General features: G+C 41.4%; 1 protein-coding gene across 4 annotated transcripts in view; it reads left to right on the forward strand.

Moving 5' to 3' along the window:
* Nucleotides 1-14,543, forward strand: part of TP53BP2 (tumor protein p53 binding protein 2) — a 77,083-nt gene that overhangs the window by 37,157 nt on the left and 25,383 nt on the right. For 3 of the 4 annotated variants that reach the window (XM_073338762.1, XM_073338763.1, XM_073338765.1), the window contains exons 7-15: nucleotides 1,127-1,308; nucleotides 1,709-1,873; nucleotides 2,214-2,451; nucleotides 5,954-6,082; nucleotides 6,525-6,673; nucleotides 9,610-10,096; nucleotides 10,509-11,281; nucleotides 13,335-13,472; nucleotides 14,377-14,510. In XM_073338762.1, coding sequence (XP_073194863.1) covers nucleotides 1,127-1,308; nucleotides 1,709-1,873; nucleotides 2,214-2,451; nucleotides 5,954-6,082; nucleotides 6,525-6,673; nucleotides 9,610-10,096; nucleotides 10,509-11,281; nucleotides 13,335-13,472; nucleotides 14,377-14,510 — 2,395 coding nt within the window. The remainder of the gene's footprint in view (nucleotides 1-1,126; nucleotides 1,309-1,708; nucleotides 1,874-2,213; nucleotides 2,452-5,953; nucleotides 6,083-6,524; nucleotides 6,674-9,609; nucleotides 10,097-10,508; nucleotides 11,282-13,334; nucleotides 13,473-14,376; nucleotides 14,511-14,543) is intronic. The other variant, XM_073338766.1, reaches the window with a different exon arrangement.

A 14,543-nucleotide genomic window follows, 5' to 3' on the forward strand; every position in this document is an offset into this window, starting at 1 on the left:
TATTTTCTTTCCCCTTCTATATAATAGTATTGTGCAAAGAGGCTTTTTTACAGCAAAGTTGAAAGAAAAATAGTCTTATTCATGTCAAAAACACACATGGTGCTTTACAGATATAAATTAAAGCAAGGCCCCAGGCTTGAGCAGCTTACAGTATAACTCAAAGATAATGCAATGAGCAGACATCAGATAATGAGTGGAAGGTAGTAATGGGTCAACAAAATAAGCAAAGTTGGGAAACTGTTGGGAGAATATATGTTATAGGTGACAGTATGTTTATGCCTGCTTCTGTAATTTTCACTCCATGCATCTGAAGAACTGAGGTTGTATTTTTTTTTTTTTTTTTTTTTTTTTTTTTAACCCACGAAAGCTTATGCCCAAATAAATCTTAGTCTTTCAGATGCCACCGGACTACTCGTTGTTTTTGTGGATACAGACTAACACTGCTACCCCTCTGATACTTGGCAGTCCTTTTAGTTGTCATGTCTCATTAACTACTTATAAGACATACAATATTAATTAAAGTTTAACACAATGGGTTCAGACAGTAGAAATTCCTGATTTGGAGTGTCTCGATAGAATGCTATTTGTGATAAGCTTGTAAGTCCATTCAGAGATCCCAAGAGATTTGATGACATATTGAATAACTTGGATATATACTCAGTCATTCATACTATCTAACGATAAGACTCTGCATATTGTAAAAGCACCTACCTGAGTGTTACGGGGTTAATTTCCTTGAGCAGTTCTTGCATGATGCTGGAGTTAGCTTCCTCCTGGTAACTCAGCCTGATAAGTTTGCATTCAAATGATCAAAGCAATATTTATTTTGGTTGTTTCTCACCAATGCATTTGATGCACAGAATTAATGTTAAATTTGGGATTTACTGGAACTAACTTTCCTTACTATGTATTTTGCAAAGACCCAGAAAACAAATTAACTTTAGTCTAAGAAGCACCTATAAAGGATATTTGTGTCCAATTGATTTGTAACTGCCTGTTGTAGACCTGGCTCCAGCACTGTGCTGAAGAACTGCAGGGTGTTCTCTGTTCCCTTAACTGCTGCCTTGGATGCAACCCACGTTTGGTTCTTTCTCAGATGCAGCTATTGTGCTTTCTTCCTTTCTAGTGGAAGAAATTGAACAGATGAACAGTTTGTTCCAGCAAAAGCAGCGAGAGCTGGTACTGGCTGTGTCAAAGGTAGAGGAACTTACCAGACAACTGGAGATGCTGAAGAATGGCCGGATTGATGGTTACCATGACAACCAGTCTGCTGTAGCTGAGCTTGACCGACTGTACAAGGAGCTGCAGGTGATGGCAAATCTGCTTTGTAAATGAAAACTTTCAATAATGGCTAAAAGTTGGTAGGTCCGCTACTTGTCTTAAAAATACAGCACATTTCTATTCCTCCAAAGCCATAGAGCTGCATGAGATGTACATAGTCTTCAGTATTGTGAGAGCAGCATATCTATCCTATTCAAGATAACAGGTGGAATATACTGTATTGAACAGGTTGTATATATTGTTAAAGCAAAATTGACTAATCAACAGATTGTTATGGGGGGGGGGGGAGAAAAAAGTAACCTCAATTTGTGTGTATGACTTTACCTTTTAGAATTCTGTTTATTTCCTCAAGTGCCTCCTGGTCTTCATCCTGAATGCTGATCTGTTTTTTGTTCTTGGTTTGTTCCCCCCTTTTGAATATATTTAGTTGAGGAACAAACTGAACCAGGAGCAGAATGCCAAGCTGCAGCAACAGAGGGAGTGTTTAAACAAGCGCAACTCAGAGGTGGCAGTTATGGATAAGCGTGTTAATGAGCTGAGAGATCGACTGTGGAAGAAGAAGGCAGCACTGCAACAGAAGGAGAATGTACCGGTAAGGGCTGGATAGTTGATGATAATCCTGTTTAGTTTGCTGCCCAAACAATATTAAGTCAAGACCCTGCTTGTGGGGAAGGCTGTTCTTCTCTCACCCTTGGTGGTGATAGTCTTGTATTATTAAAGTGCTTTTCATGCTGCGTTGGTGTTAACCTACTTAGTGTTCATAGGCAAGAGCTTTTTTTATGCTGCTGTTAGATAGCCCTGGTATATTTACTTGGACTGTAAAGAAACCTTACTTTTAATAAGAGAATGCTACTGCTTTTTTGTGCCTCTTTCCTGACTCCTGTGGTGTGTACTGCCATATTCAATTATTTTTACTTGCATTCTTTATTTAGATTTCTTCAGATGGGAATCTACCCCAGCAAGTGGTATCTGCCCCAAGTCGCGTGGCAGCGGTAGGTCCTTATATCCAATCCTCCACCATGCCACGTGTTGCGTCCAGGCCTGAACTTCTAGTGAAACCTGCATTTCCAGAGGGGATCCCAACTTTGCAGGCACCTGATGGTCCACTGAAAACACAAACTCTGCCGAATATGAGAGCTGCAGGTGTTTCTCAAGCTAAAGCTTCTGCTGGTAATTTATCTAATTCTCAGTTTCTATTAAATTCCTTCCACAAAAGCTGCTTTTTTTTTTTTTTAAACTTTCATCTTCTTCTATTCTCTCTGTCTTTACATTAGCACCCCAAACAGTATTACAACTAGATTAAAATGACTCTGTTGGTTAGCGATTTTCCTGCCATTACAGAGAAGGAGACCAATTCAGCATCTGTGTACCCTAGCAGATTGGTGGGAATCCTGAAGTTGTTAAACTCAGTAATGAAGCAATCCAAGATCCTTTATCACGCATTTGGGGAATAAAACCTGTAACACTGGCTTTACTATAAATGTTCAGTCATTGGTGGGGTGGAGGGGAAACAGGCTGACCTTTGGTGGCAAATTGCTGATCATAGGATGACTATGAGCCACCAATGTGATATGGCCGTGAGAAAAAAGCTAATGCGGTCTTGGGATGCATCAGCCGAGGTATTTCCAGTAGAGATAAGGAGGTTTTAGTACCGTTATACAAGGCACTGGTGAGACCTCACCTGGAATACTGTATGCAGTTCTGGTCTCCCATGTTTAAGGATGAATTCAAATTGGAACAGGTACAGAGAAGGGCTACTAGGATGATCCAAGGAATGGAAAACTTGTCTTATGAAAGGAGACTCAAGGAGCTTGGCTTGTTTAGCCTAACTAAAAGAAGGTTGAGGAGAGATATGATTGCTCTCTATAAATATATCAGAGGGATAAATACCGGAGAGGGAGAGGAATTATTTAAGCTCAGTACCAACGTGGACACAAGAACAAATGGATATAAAACTGGTCATTGGGAAGTTTAGACTTGAAATTAGACGAAGCTTTCTAACCATCAGAAGAGTGAAGTTTTGGAATAGCCTTCCGAGGGAAGCAGTGAGGGCAAAAGATCTATCTGGCTTTAAGATTAAACTCGATAAGTTTATGGAGGAGATGGTATGATGGGATAACATGATTTTGGCAATTAATTGATCTTGAAATATTCATGGTAAATGGGCCCAATGGCCTGTGATGGGATGTTAGATGGGGTGGGATCTGAGTTACTACAGAGAATAGTTTCCTGGGTATCTGGCTGATGAATCTTGCCCATATGCTCAGGGTTTAGCTGATCGCCATATTTGGGGTCGGGAAGGGATTGGAAGAGGCCCTGGAGGTTTTTTGCCTTCCTCTGTAGCATGGGGCACGGGTCACTTTCTGGAGGATTCTCTGCTCCTTGAAAGTCTTTAAACCACGATTTGAGGACTTCAATCGCGCAGACATAGGTGAGAAGTTTTTCGCAGGAGTGGTGGGTGAAATTCTGTGGCCTGCGTTGTGCAGGAGGTCAGACTAGATGATCATAATGGTCCCTTCTGACCTAAATAGCTATGAATCTATGTAGGGAGCAACAGTTTGGTCTTGGTTACTGGTCTTGGTTACTCCTGCTGGTGTAAAAGGAGTGCTTGTGGGCTTGGCATGTTTTTTCCATGCAATTCTTGCCATGAAATGACATTTGCTTTACCTCTAATCAGTCAATGTGGAAAAATTGAGAGATGTAAAAACATCCTTTGTGCTTTCACAGGGACACAAGACCCCTGAGAGAGAAATGCATAAGAGAAACCCAACATATCACAAAAGGGGGAAAGAGGCTGAATTGTGCAGTACTCATTGCTCCTCTTCTTCATTCCTTCCCCATCACTAATATTTAAGAAGTAGTCATTGCACAGAGATGGTGCAAATGTCCTTCAGTGCTCAGCAAATATTTTGGAAGTAGAGACTAAAATTGCTGGAGTGGAACTCAAGCCTTGGTGTAATAGGGACTCTCACCTCTTGAGTGCCTCTTGCTGCTTTCAGGGGTGACAAGTCCAACAATGCTATTTATCTACCCTCATTAGGGTCTTCAGCCCTAGCTCTGGGCCCTTTAAATTCAGCTCTTTACTTGGACTTCCAAACAAGCCTTGTCTCTTTCTGAGGGTTTACACCACTTCACCAGTGGGGGAACCTGGGCCTGCCCACTACTCTGGGCTCCAACCCCTGAACCCTATAACCACAGCCACATACTGCTCATTTCAATTTGTTGCTGCTACTTCCCTGGGCCTCCTCCCACCTGGCCCCTTTATCTTAGGGGTTAAAGTTCTCAGGACCTCTTGTTCCCAGCTTCAGCAAATGCAGACACTACCAAATTCTAGTAGTCCCTCAAGCTCCTGTGGCCAGAGAAGAACACCCTGCCGTTTCTCTCTGGTCCCAGCAAGGAACTGACTCACTAAGGCAAGGCCCCGCAACTCCCATTTATCTGAGCCTGCTGGGCTCGGATTGGCTGCTTCTGTACAGCCTCTCTAGGCAACCCTGGAGGACCCACCTTGGTTGCCCCATTCCTGGGGTTATGTGTAGTAGGACCATGGGGCCTCCAGTAGGAGGCCACGAAGGATCTGGTACATAGCATCACACTTGGCCATAGTGAAACCTAAATTTTAATCACCAGAGCTCTCTGTCCTATATCCCCCTTTGATTCCCTTCTCTTGAACCTATGACCTCGCTCCTGCCCCTGTTTTCTCATTTGTTGACCCCGGGAATCAGCTGATCCCTGGTTCCATGGCTTCTTGATTGAAGGGGAGTGGGCTTTTAATTTTAGACAGCAAATAGGTTGCTAACCTTACTTTCTATAGTGAAACCTTGCTATGTGTAGTGCTGTGCTGCTTCTGCATGAGATTGACTCACTCTAGTTATATTTTATCTCTAGCATGGTCATAGTCACTGGTTACCAAGAGGTACTATTTCTGATCTTTTAGTTCAGAACAGAAATTGTCTTAAAAGTTTGTCCTCTGTTGTTAAAGTAGAAATCCAGTTCAAATATTATTAGAAGGGTGTTATCTTGCAAATACATAGTGAAACTGTTTACTTCTACAATATTGAAACTAAGAACAAGATCTGTGCATCAGCTTAATTGTTTTTGAAGTAGACTTTATATCTGCTCTAGTGAATTTAAAGAGCATCCCTCTCTAATTCAGTGTCTGTTTGCACACTGAATATACAGATTATTTTTCTGTTGTTTTGGATGTCACTAGCTGGATTTACTACTACTTTAATGCATCATATTTTTCTGTAGTTTGCATTAAATCCCTCTTCCTTCCCTCCTCCCCCGCCACCCCAGTTTCTTGTTTTACAGACTATATTTTATTAGCTAAGAAAAGTTGCATACCAACCAGGAGCATGCCAGTGAAAACACCAGTCTAGGGGATTTTGCCTAAAAAAGTTACAATCCCAAAATGCAGACAAATACCGACATTAGTGAGCTTCACTGCTGTGGGAAATATAAAAGTTGGGTTAACTTTTTATGTTGTAATTAAAGGCAAAATGTGTCCAAGCCTTGCAATGGATTCTTAAAAAGCCTGAGGAATCTAGAGTGATATTTATCTTAAATTATATGCTGGAGGAATCTCATTTAATGAAGAGGCTAATGAACAATGGTCAATAAATGAAAATGGTTTTAGTTAAAACTGTTTTTCTTTCCTCTGTTTACACACTAGGCCCTACAATCCCAGGTTCAAAACCTCCACCATCTGTCCCTGAATGGTGTAATTCAAATGCAGACAATTTCATTAGCCAAGGACCAGTCTCTTCTTCAGCAAAAGGAAATGTGACTAATGAAGGGCAAGGTAAGTTCTTATTTGTCTTGTACAAAATTTACGTTTTATTCATATTTGCTAATCTATACACTGGTGAGAAACCAGTTAACATTTATGAGTTGATGCCTATAATTCACTTTAGTAATAGAATTGAAGACAGTAGGTTTGCTACAGTAACCTGCAAAAACCACTAACAATCTACTGGTGGTTGGTTTTTTGTTTTTTAAAGCCCCTAATTTTGTATGGTGGTGTTACAGTAGAGAATATTGCCCACAGACCTGGTCTGGTTTGGTTTGCATCTTATGTACAACTTTTCTTGGGGTCTTTAGAGTATGGCTTGGGGGTGTGGGGTAGGATTATATAAAAGCTTCCCTATACAAGTCCATACAGTGACAGAAGAGTAAAATGGGCCTCTTATTGATGCAAATGGATTCCAGATATTTGCCTTAATTCTTCCTTTCCTCTCCTTCAGCTGGTGATGGAGAGACTCTCCTGCGAGAGAAGAAGGAGAAAGTGCGTCCTTTCTCAATGTTTGATTCTGTGGATCAGTCCACTGGAGGGCCAGCATTGGGCTCGCTGAGAAAAAACCAGAGCAGTGAAGACCTCCTGCGAGATGCTCAGGTATGCAGAAAATGCATAGTCCTCTTCTAGTTTTGCACTTATCTCATTTTCCTGCATTCCAGGAAACCCTTCCATTAATGATTGCCGCACAGCTTCACAAACACTGCCATAAAAAAATTGTGAAAGGGCCCCCGTTCTTTTCAGGGAATACTAGAGGGGAATTGTAGGGTTCTAATGTGAGTAGAAAGAAAAGGAGGACTTGTGGCACCTTAGAGACTAACCAATTTATTAGAGCATAAGCTTTCGTGAGCTACAGCTCACTTCTTCAGATGCATATCGTGGAAACTGCAGCAGGCTTTATATATACACAGAGAATATGAAACAATACCTATTCCCACCCCACTGTCCTGCTGGTAATAGCTTATCTAAAGTGATTTCCAGCACAAATCCAGGTTTTCTCACCCTCCACCCCCCCACACAAATTCACTCTCCTGCTGGTGATAGCCCATCCAAAGTGATAACTCTTTACACAATGTGCATGACAATTAAGCTGGGCTATTTCCTGCATAAATCCAGGTTCTCACATCCCCCCCACCCCCATACACACACAAACTCACTCTCCTGCTGGTAATAGCTCATCCAAACTGACCACTCTTCAAGTTAAAATCCAAGTTAAACCAGAACATCTGGGGGGGGGGGGGGGTAGGAAAAAACAAGAGGAAACAGGCTACCTTGCATAATGACTTAGCCACTCCAAGTCTCTATTTAAGCCTAAATTAATAGTATCCAATTTGCAAATGAATTCCAATTCAGCAGTTTCTCGCTGGAGTCTGGATTTGAAGTTTTTTTGTTTTAAGATAGCGACCTTCATGTCTGTGATCGCGTGACCAGAGAGATTGAAGTGTTCTCCGACTGGTTTATGAATGTTATAATTCTTGACATCTGATTTGTGTCCATTTATTCTTTTACGTAGAGACTGTCCAGTTTGACCAATGTACATGGCAGAGGGGCATTGCTGGCACATGATGGCATATATCACATTGGTGGATGTGCAGGTGAACGAGCCTCTGATAGTGTGGCTGATGTTATTAGGCCCTGTGATGGTGTCCCCTGAATAGATATGTGGGCACAGTTGGCAACGGGCTTTGTTGCAAGGATAAGTTCCTGGGTTAGTGGTTCTGTTGTGTGGTATGTGGTTGTTGGTGAGTATTTGCTTCAGGTTGCGGGGCTGTCTGTAGGCAAGGACTGGCCTGTCTCCCAAGATTTGTGAGAGTGTTGGGTCAACACTCTCACAAATCTTGGGAGACAGGCCAGTCCTTGCCTACAGACAGCCCCGCAACCTGAAGCAAATACTCACCAACAACCACATACCACACAACAGAACCACTAACCCAGGAACTTATCCTTGCAACAAAGCCCGTTGCCAACTGTGCCCACATATCTATTCAGGGGACACCATCACAGGGCCTAATAACATCAGCCACACTATCAGAGGCTCGTTCACCTGCACATCCACCAATGTGATATATGCCATCATGTGCCAGCAATGCCCCTCTGCCATGTACATTGGTCAAACTGGACAGTCTCTACGTAAAAGAATAAATGGACACAAATCAGATGTCAAGAATTATAACATTCATAAACCAGTCGGAGAACACTTCAATCTCTCTGGTCACGCGATCACAGACATGAAGGTCGCTATCTTAAAACAAAAAAACTTCAAATCCAGACTCCAGCGAGAAACTGCTGAATTGGAATTCATTTGCAAATTGGATACTATTAATTTAGGCTTAAATAGAGACTTGGAGTGGCTAAGTCATTATGCAAGGTAGCCTGTTTCCTCTTGTTTTTTCCTACCCCCCCCCCCCCCCCAGATGTTCTGGTTTAACTTGGATTTTAACTTGAAGAGTGGTCAGTTTGGATGAGCTATTACCAGCAGGAGAGTGAGTTTGTGTGTGTATGGGGGTGGGGGGGATGTGAGAACCTGGATTTATGCAGGAAATAGCCCAGCTTAATTGTCATGCACATTGTGTAAAGAGTTATCACTTTGGATGGGCTATCACCAGCAGGAGAGTGAATTTGTGTGGGGGGGTGGAGGGTGAGAAAACCTGGATTTGTGCTGGAAATCACTTTAGATAAGCTATTACCAGCAGGACAGTGGGGTGGGAATAGGTATTGTTTCATATTCTCTGTGTATATATAAAGCCTGCTGCAGTTTCCACGATATGCATCTGAAGAAGTGAGCTGTAGCTCACGAAAGCTTATGCTCTAATAAATTGGTTAGTCTCTAAGGTGCCACAAGTCCTCCTTTTCTTTTTGCGAATACAGACTAACACGGCTGTTACTCTGAAACCTGTCATAATGTGAGTAGGTAGCTCTCAAAATCAACACCCTCTACCTACTCTGAGTATTTATCATGAGCAAGTAGTTGTGCTATTCACATTTGCTTGCATGCAATCAATATTTCCTTGCTAAGATGCTATACAGAACCTATGCTTTAAAACAAACTGTTTAGGTTTGAGTATCTGTTTACACAATTTGGTAGCATCCCTTAGATCTTAAATAAATCACAACAGGATTCAGTAATCTGTGACTAAAAATTCAGGTGCTACATGTGAAAATAGAGAGGATACAGAAGTTAGAATAAATGTATGTATGTATCATTGTAGTAAATATCCTGCTAGCCTTACAGAACTACTGTGATTCCTCCATAATTTGATCACTTTAACAGACCCTTTCAACTGCCAGATATTTAGACTTTCTGTGGCCAATTCAGGGATTGTGTACAACAGCTGTGATTATAATTCAAATCTTGGTATTTCGTGCATTCTTATGAATAACAATAGAGACCATAAATAGCACTGCAGAAATAATCACATCTGTAGCTATTGTGCTGTCTACACAGTGTCTTTCCCACCAGATCTGTTAGAACACCCTTTTTAAAACAGTGCCAGATTAGACTTTCATTAATTCAGCTATATTTTTTTGTCTTGCAGATTGCCAACAAAAATGTGACAAAAGTACCACCGCCTGTTCCCACTAAACCAAAACAGATAAACTTGCCTTATTTTGGTCAAGCCAGTCAGCTACCTTCTGATACTAAGCCTGATGGAAATCCACAGAAGCTGCCTTTGGCTATTGTAACAGTGGGGAACAAACAGAAGTCAGCAGCCCAGCAGCCACCCCATAATTCCCAGCAAATCCAACAACGAATCTCTGTGCCTCCCAGTGGTCCTGCCACTAGCCAGGACCAAATTCTTTCCTCATCCAAACAAGAGAGCCCACCTGCAGCAGCTGTGAGACCTTTCACCCCTCAGCCATCCAAAGAAACCCCACTTCCATCATTTCGAAAGCCACAGACCGTGGCTGCTAGTTCAATATACAGCATGTACACGCAGCAGCAGACCCCTGGGAAGAATTTTCAGCAGGCAGTGCAGAGCGCCTTGACAAGGGCACAGACCAGAGGCCCCCACTTCCCAAGCAGTAAGGATGTGGATATCTTTCACTTTCCTTTGTAAAATTCCATGGGAACTGTAATGTGTATATCTCTTTCTTAGGGAATCAAGAGTGATATGGAAGCTATAAATTGTTAGCTACTAAAGGTCAGTGTTTGTAGTAGAGAGAACAGTAGTGAAGTGTACATTGTCAACTCCTCCCCCCCCCCCCCCCCGCAAGATGCTTGTGTAAAATATGGTTACCTGTATCTGTCCTCTTACCCTGGTCTCTAAAACAATACCTTTCTTCCAACTTTGGGGAGGTGTTATTTTAATATCTGTAGGATAAGGCTGGTTTCTAGCAGATTCAAAAGGATACGATTATTCTACCTTCTCACTATAGTAGATTGTTCTTTTTGTTGGTCAAATACTTAGTTTTCTCTTTCTGAATTGCTCATCAGTGTACGGCAAGCCTGTGATTACTGGAACCGGTGCACAAAATCCGTCACAGCAGACGGAGAACGTCTACTCAAATAGCCAAGGCAGTCCGGAGCCCGAAATGGAGACAATAGCTTCTGCCCATGAGAATCCTGAAACTGAACGAATTCCTCGCCCACTCAGCCCAACCAAACTGTTGCCTTTCTTATCCAACCCTTACCGAAATCAGAGTGATGCCGATTTGGAGGCTCTAAGGAAGAAGCTGTCTAATGCACCAAGGCCACTGAAGAAGCGTAGCTCTATTACTGAGCCAGAAGGTCCGAATGGGCCTAATATTCAGAAGCTTTTGTATCAGAGAACCACTCTGGCTGCCATGGAGACTATCTCAACCCCATCATATCCATCTAAACAAACCTCCACGTCTGCCAGTCCTGAAAGCCCAACGGAAATCCAGAACCCTTATCTAAGCACAGAATCTGAGAAAGAAGTGGTTCCTTCCACACCTGAACCAGCCATCACCGAGGAAGCAGAAAACACAAGCACAGATCAGAATGAAGTGCCTCTGCCTTCAGCAGGCCTAGATAGCGTGCCTGAGGTAACATCAGACAGTGATGCACTCGTGCAATCTGAAATGGAGGAACCAAGTCTAGAGTCATCAGAACCACTGGAAGTTTACATGGAGGAATATCCTCCATACCCACCACCTCCTTACCCATCAGGAGAACCAGAAGGATTGGGAGAGGACTCCTTCAGTATGCGACCCCCTGAAGTCACTGGACAGTTTTCCTTACCTCCTGTAAGTACCAGCCCCTCTAGTTAACCTAAGATTTGATTACTTCATGGGTCGTTTTAGGCTTCACCAATAGAAGCTGTGCATTGCACTGTGTAGTAGGCTGTAGAGATTTCCTACCAGCATGTGGGAGAATAGTCACCTTAGCAGGCTATAAGTCCCTCTCTGTCAGTGTCCAGTCTAGCTGTATTGATATCCTGTTTTTTTCTAAAAGTATTTACTCTGGTTAAAAATTTCAAATACTACTCAACACAGAACAATCCTAGAGTTCCTTTTTGTGTTTGTGAAAACGGCGTTCTCAGCATAAATCTCCATTTCATGCAAAAGCTAATTCCATTTTAGAGGTAATAAAATTGTGGTTTTGAGATGGTAAATGCTTCTTGAAATCTTCATTCACGTTATTATTGATACTTGGTGGAGCCTAATATGCTTAGTACAGGATCATGTTGTATATTGGAAGTGTACTATCTAAACAACTTGTGGTGCTAAAGGCTATAGTTAACTTTCATTCTAAAATTAGCACAAGATATTTGCATCCATTTTACTGAAGTTTAGTTGTTTTTATGATTCTCTACAATTCCAACTAATTAGCATCTATCAGTGTAGTCCATATGGAGTCCATATGGGTTAATGGTGCCACTTACGAGCTACTAAAATAAACAGTAAGAAAACCCGTTTTGAGACGACAAAACATGCCTCACAACCACTGGTTTAGAACAGAAATGTTAAATGTTTTCGGTTCCGCACGCAATAGGTTGGTGTACAAAAGTGGGATTCCACAAAGTCAACTGGAAAGCAGAGGAGCTAATAGCTTTCAATCCAGTTCACTTTGTCTTCTGATGTCGCATGGAGTACCAGTTACCTTCCCCCTCCCTCCGCCACCCCCCAAAAAAAGCCCTTAGCAGAAAACTTGCAGATGTAAAGAACTTGAACAATTGGGATTTCCCATATCCCAAGAACTCAATTCAGTTGATCACCTTTGAGGCCATTTTGAATGTATTTTGGAAACTTTTCTCTTTGCAATACTGATTCTAGACTGATGTGAAGAAATGAGTCAAGAAGTTGAGCCCATTTCTTGACAGGCTGGTTTGGTTTGGTGTGTTTGGTTTTTTTTGTTTTTGTTGAAAAATCCTGGCTTTTTGTAATTTATTTTTCTGGAAATCTCAAAGTAGTGTCAATCCACTTACAGATCATAGATTGGTCTCTTCATCTGCAGAATGTTTTTTGTTTTGTTTTTGTTCCTGTTTATTTAAATGAGCAGAAGCCAATATGACTCACTTCTGTTGACATCTTTTTTCCTGACATATGTCAGCAGGAATTTGCATAGCCCTATGAATAATGTTTGCTGCTGCTGCACGGGCAGCTGGGGATATCGCTGTTTTTAACAAATACTCATTCTCAACAATAGTGTGTTGGGCTTTAAAATAAGTGTTTGTAAAGTCAAAATTGTTTCCAACACAGCTGTAAAAGTGTTAACTTAGATCTAAATATGGTTCTACAGGATCCCTTTAAAATTTTCTTTAATGTAGCCAGATGACTTGCTTCTGTAATCCCTGTTCCTACTAACGAGTTTTTAATAATTTGTTGAAATCCAGAAGGACTGTAATTTACACCAGCGTGTTAAAAATGTCTTATGGAATCCTAATTTTTCATCCTTCTAGTTACTGTGTAGCTTTTGACAGATTGATGATAAAATGCTGTGAATACAAAAATGCACTCATTCAATAATATTTTATCTTGTTAGTATTTTTAGTTGGCTTCTAGTTTAATGATTTTGCCGTGTTAGGACCATGGGAATTGCTGTATTAGACTGGACCATCAGTCTCCTCTCCAGCAGTGGCCCTTATCTGAGCCCTCAGAGGCTGGCAAAAATCTCCCATTATGTATCTAGCTATCTCTGCAGTGCTATGCAGGAAGAGTAGTGGTTTAGAACATCATAAGTCTAGATTTCATAATAAGTTTCTACCATTGTTCTCAGTGTATCAGTTTTGTATTCTTGTTCCACCTAGGCAAGAATTCCTAAAACCTGTATTTTTCCCCCCCTCCCCCCGCCCCCCAGGGGAAGAGGACGAATTTACGTAAAACTGGCTCCGACAGGATTGCCCATGGAATGAGAGTGAAATTCAACCCCCTTGCATTGCTTTTAGATTCATCTTTGGAGGGAGAATTTGACCTTGTGCAGAGAATCATTTATGAGGTAAAAATATTATAAGAGATGTGATTAAAATTGAAGTTTATCTGTACATGTCTCAGTTTGTAATTTAGAGAAACTTTGACATTAAATGTTGAGAAGATGGCATCAGGTCTATAAGAGATGGTCCCACTTATGGGTCAGTTCAGTTGGCAGCATATCCATAGTGTATGTTCTGGATATTCAATGTTAAGTCTTTTTAGGGAATAATTTTGCCATGTTGTCCATAGTATGTCTTGACCTCTTCTGACAATATGTAATCTATAATATATCAAATGACTTGATAACACACAAATACAAATCACTAACTTACCTTGCTTACGTTTCAATGTGAAATACTCAAGAATCCTGACTCCCAAATCCAAAAAGTTGCCATGCCATCCCTCTAACATTTAGCTCTGATCAATTCTGTAATTATCTGGACACTGCAAGTATTCCCTGTAAACCATTTTCAGTGTTTGACTGTTACAGTGAATTTCAGTTAAGTGTACATGTGAGACTTCATGGGGGTTTGTATTCATTTAGTTCAGGGGTTCTCAAACTGGGTGTCATGACCCCTCAGGGGGTCACAAGGTTACTACTTGGGGGGTTGCTAGCTGTCAACCTCCACCCCAAATCCTGCTTCGCCTCCAGCATTTATAATAGTGTTAAATATAAAAAGTGTTTTTAATTTATAACAGCTGTCGCACTCATAGGCTTGCTGTGTGAAAGGGGTCACCAATACAAAAGTTTGAGAACCACTGATTTAGTTGCTGCTTGTTGCCCATATCCATCACAGAAACTTCGCTCTTAAGTAATCTTTCAAAACAAGATGACAGTCTGTCCATTTTTATATATGGTTCCATCTGGACAATAGTGTTGTAGACAAAAGCATTTGAATGTGAATGGCTTCTTTTTCTGTGCCCTGTAGGTTGAAGATCCCAGCCTGCCCAATGATGAAGGAATTACAGCACTTCACAATGCCGTGTGTGCTGGTCACACAGAGATTGTAAAGTTTCTGGTACAGTTTGGTGTGAATGTTAATGCTGCAGATAGTGATGGATGGTAAGGACAGTCTTCAGTTTCCTTTAAGTGGTA

The sequence above is a fragment of the Lepidochelys kempii genome, chromosome 3 (assembly GCF_965140265.1).
Source record: "Lepidochelys kempii isolate rLepKem1 chromosome 3, rLepKem1.hap2, whole genome shotgun sequence".
Classification (NCBI taxonomy): domain Eukaryota; kingdom Metazoa; phylum Chordata; order Testudines; family Cheloniidae; genus Lepidochelys; species Lepidochelys kempii.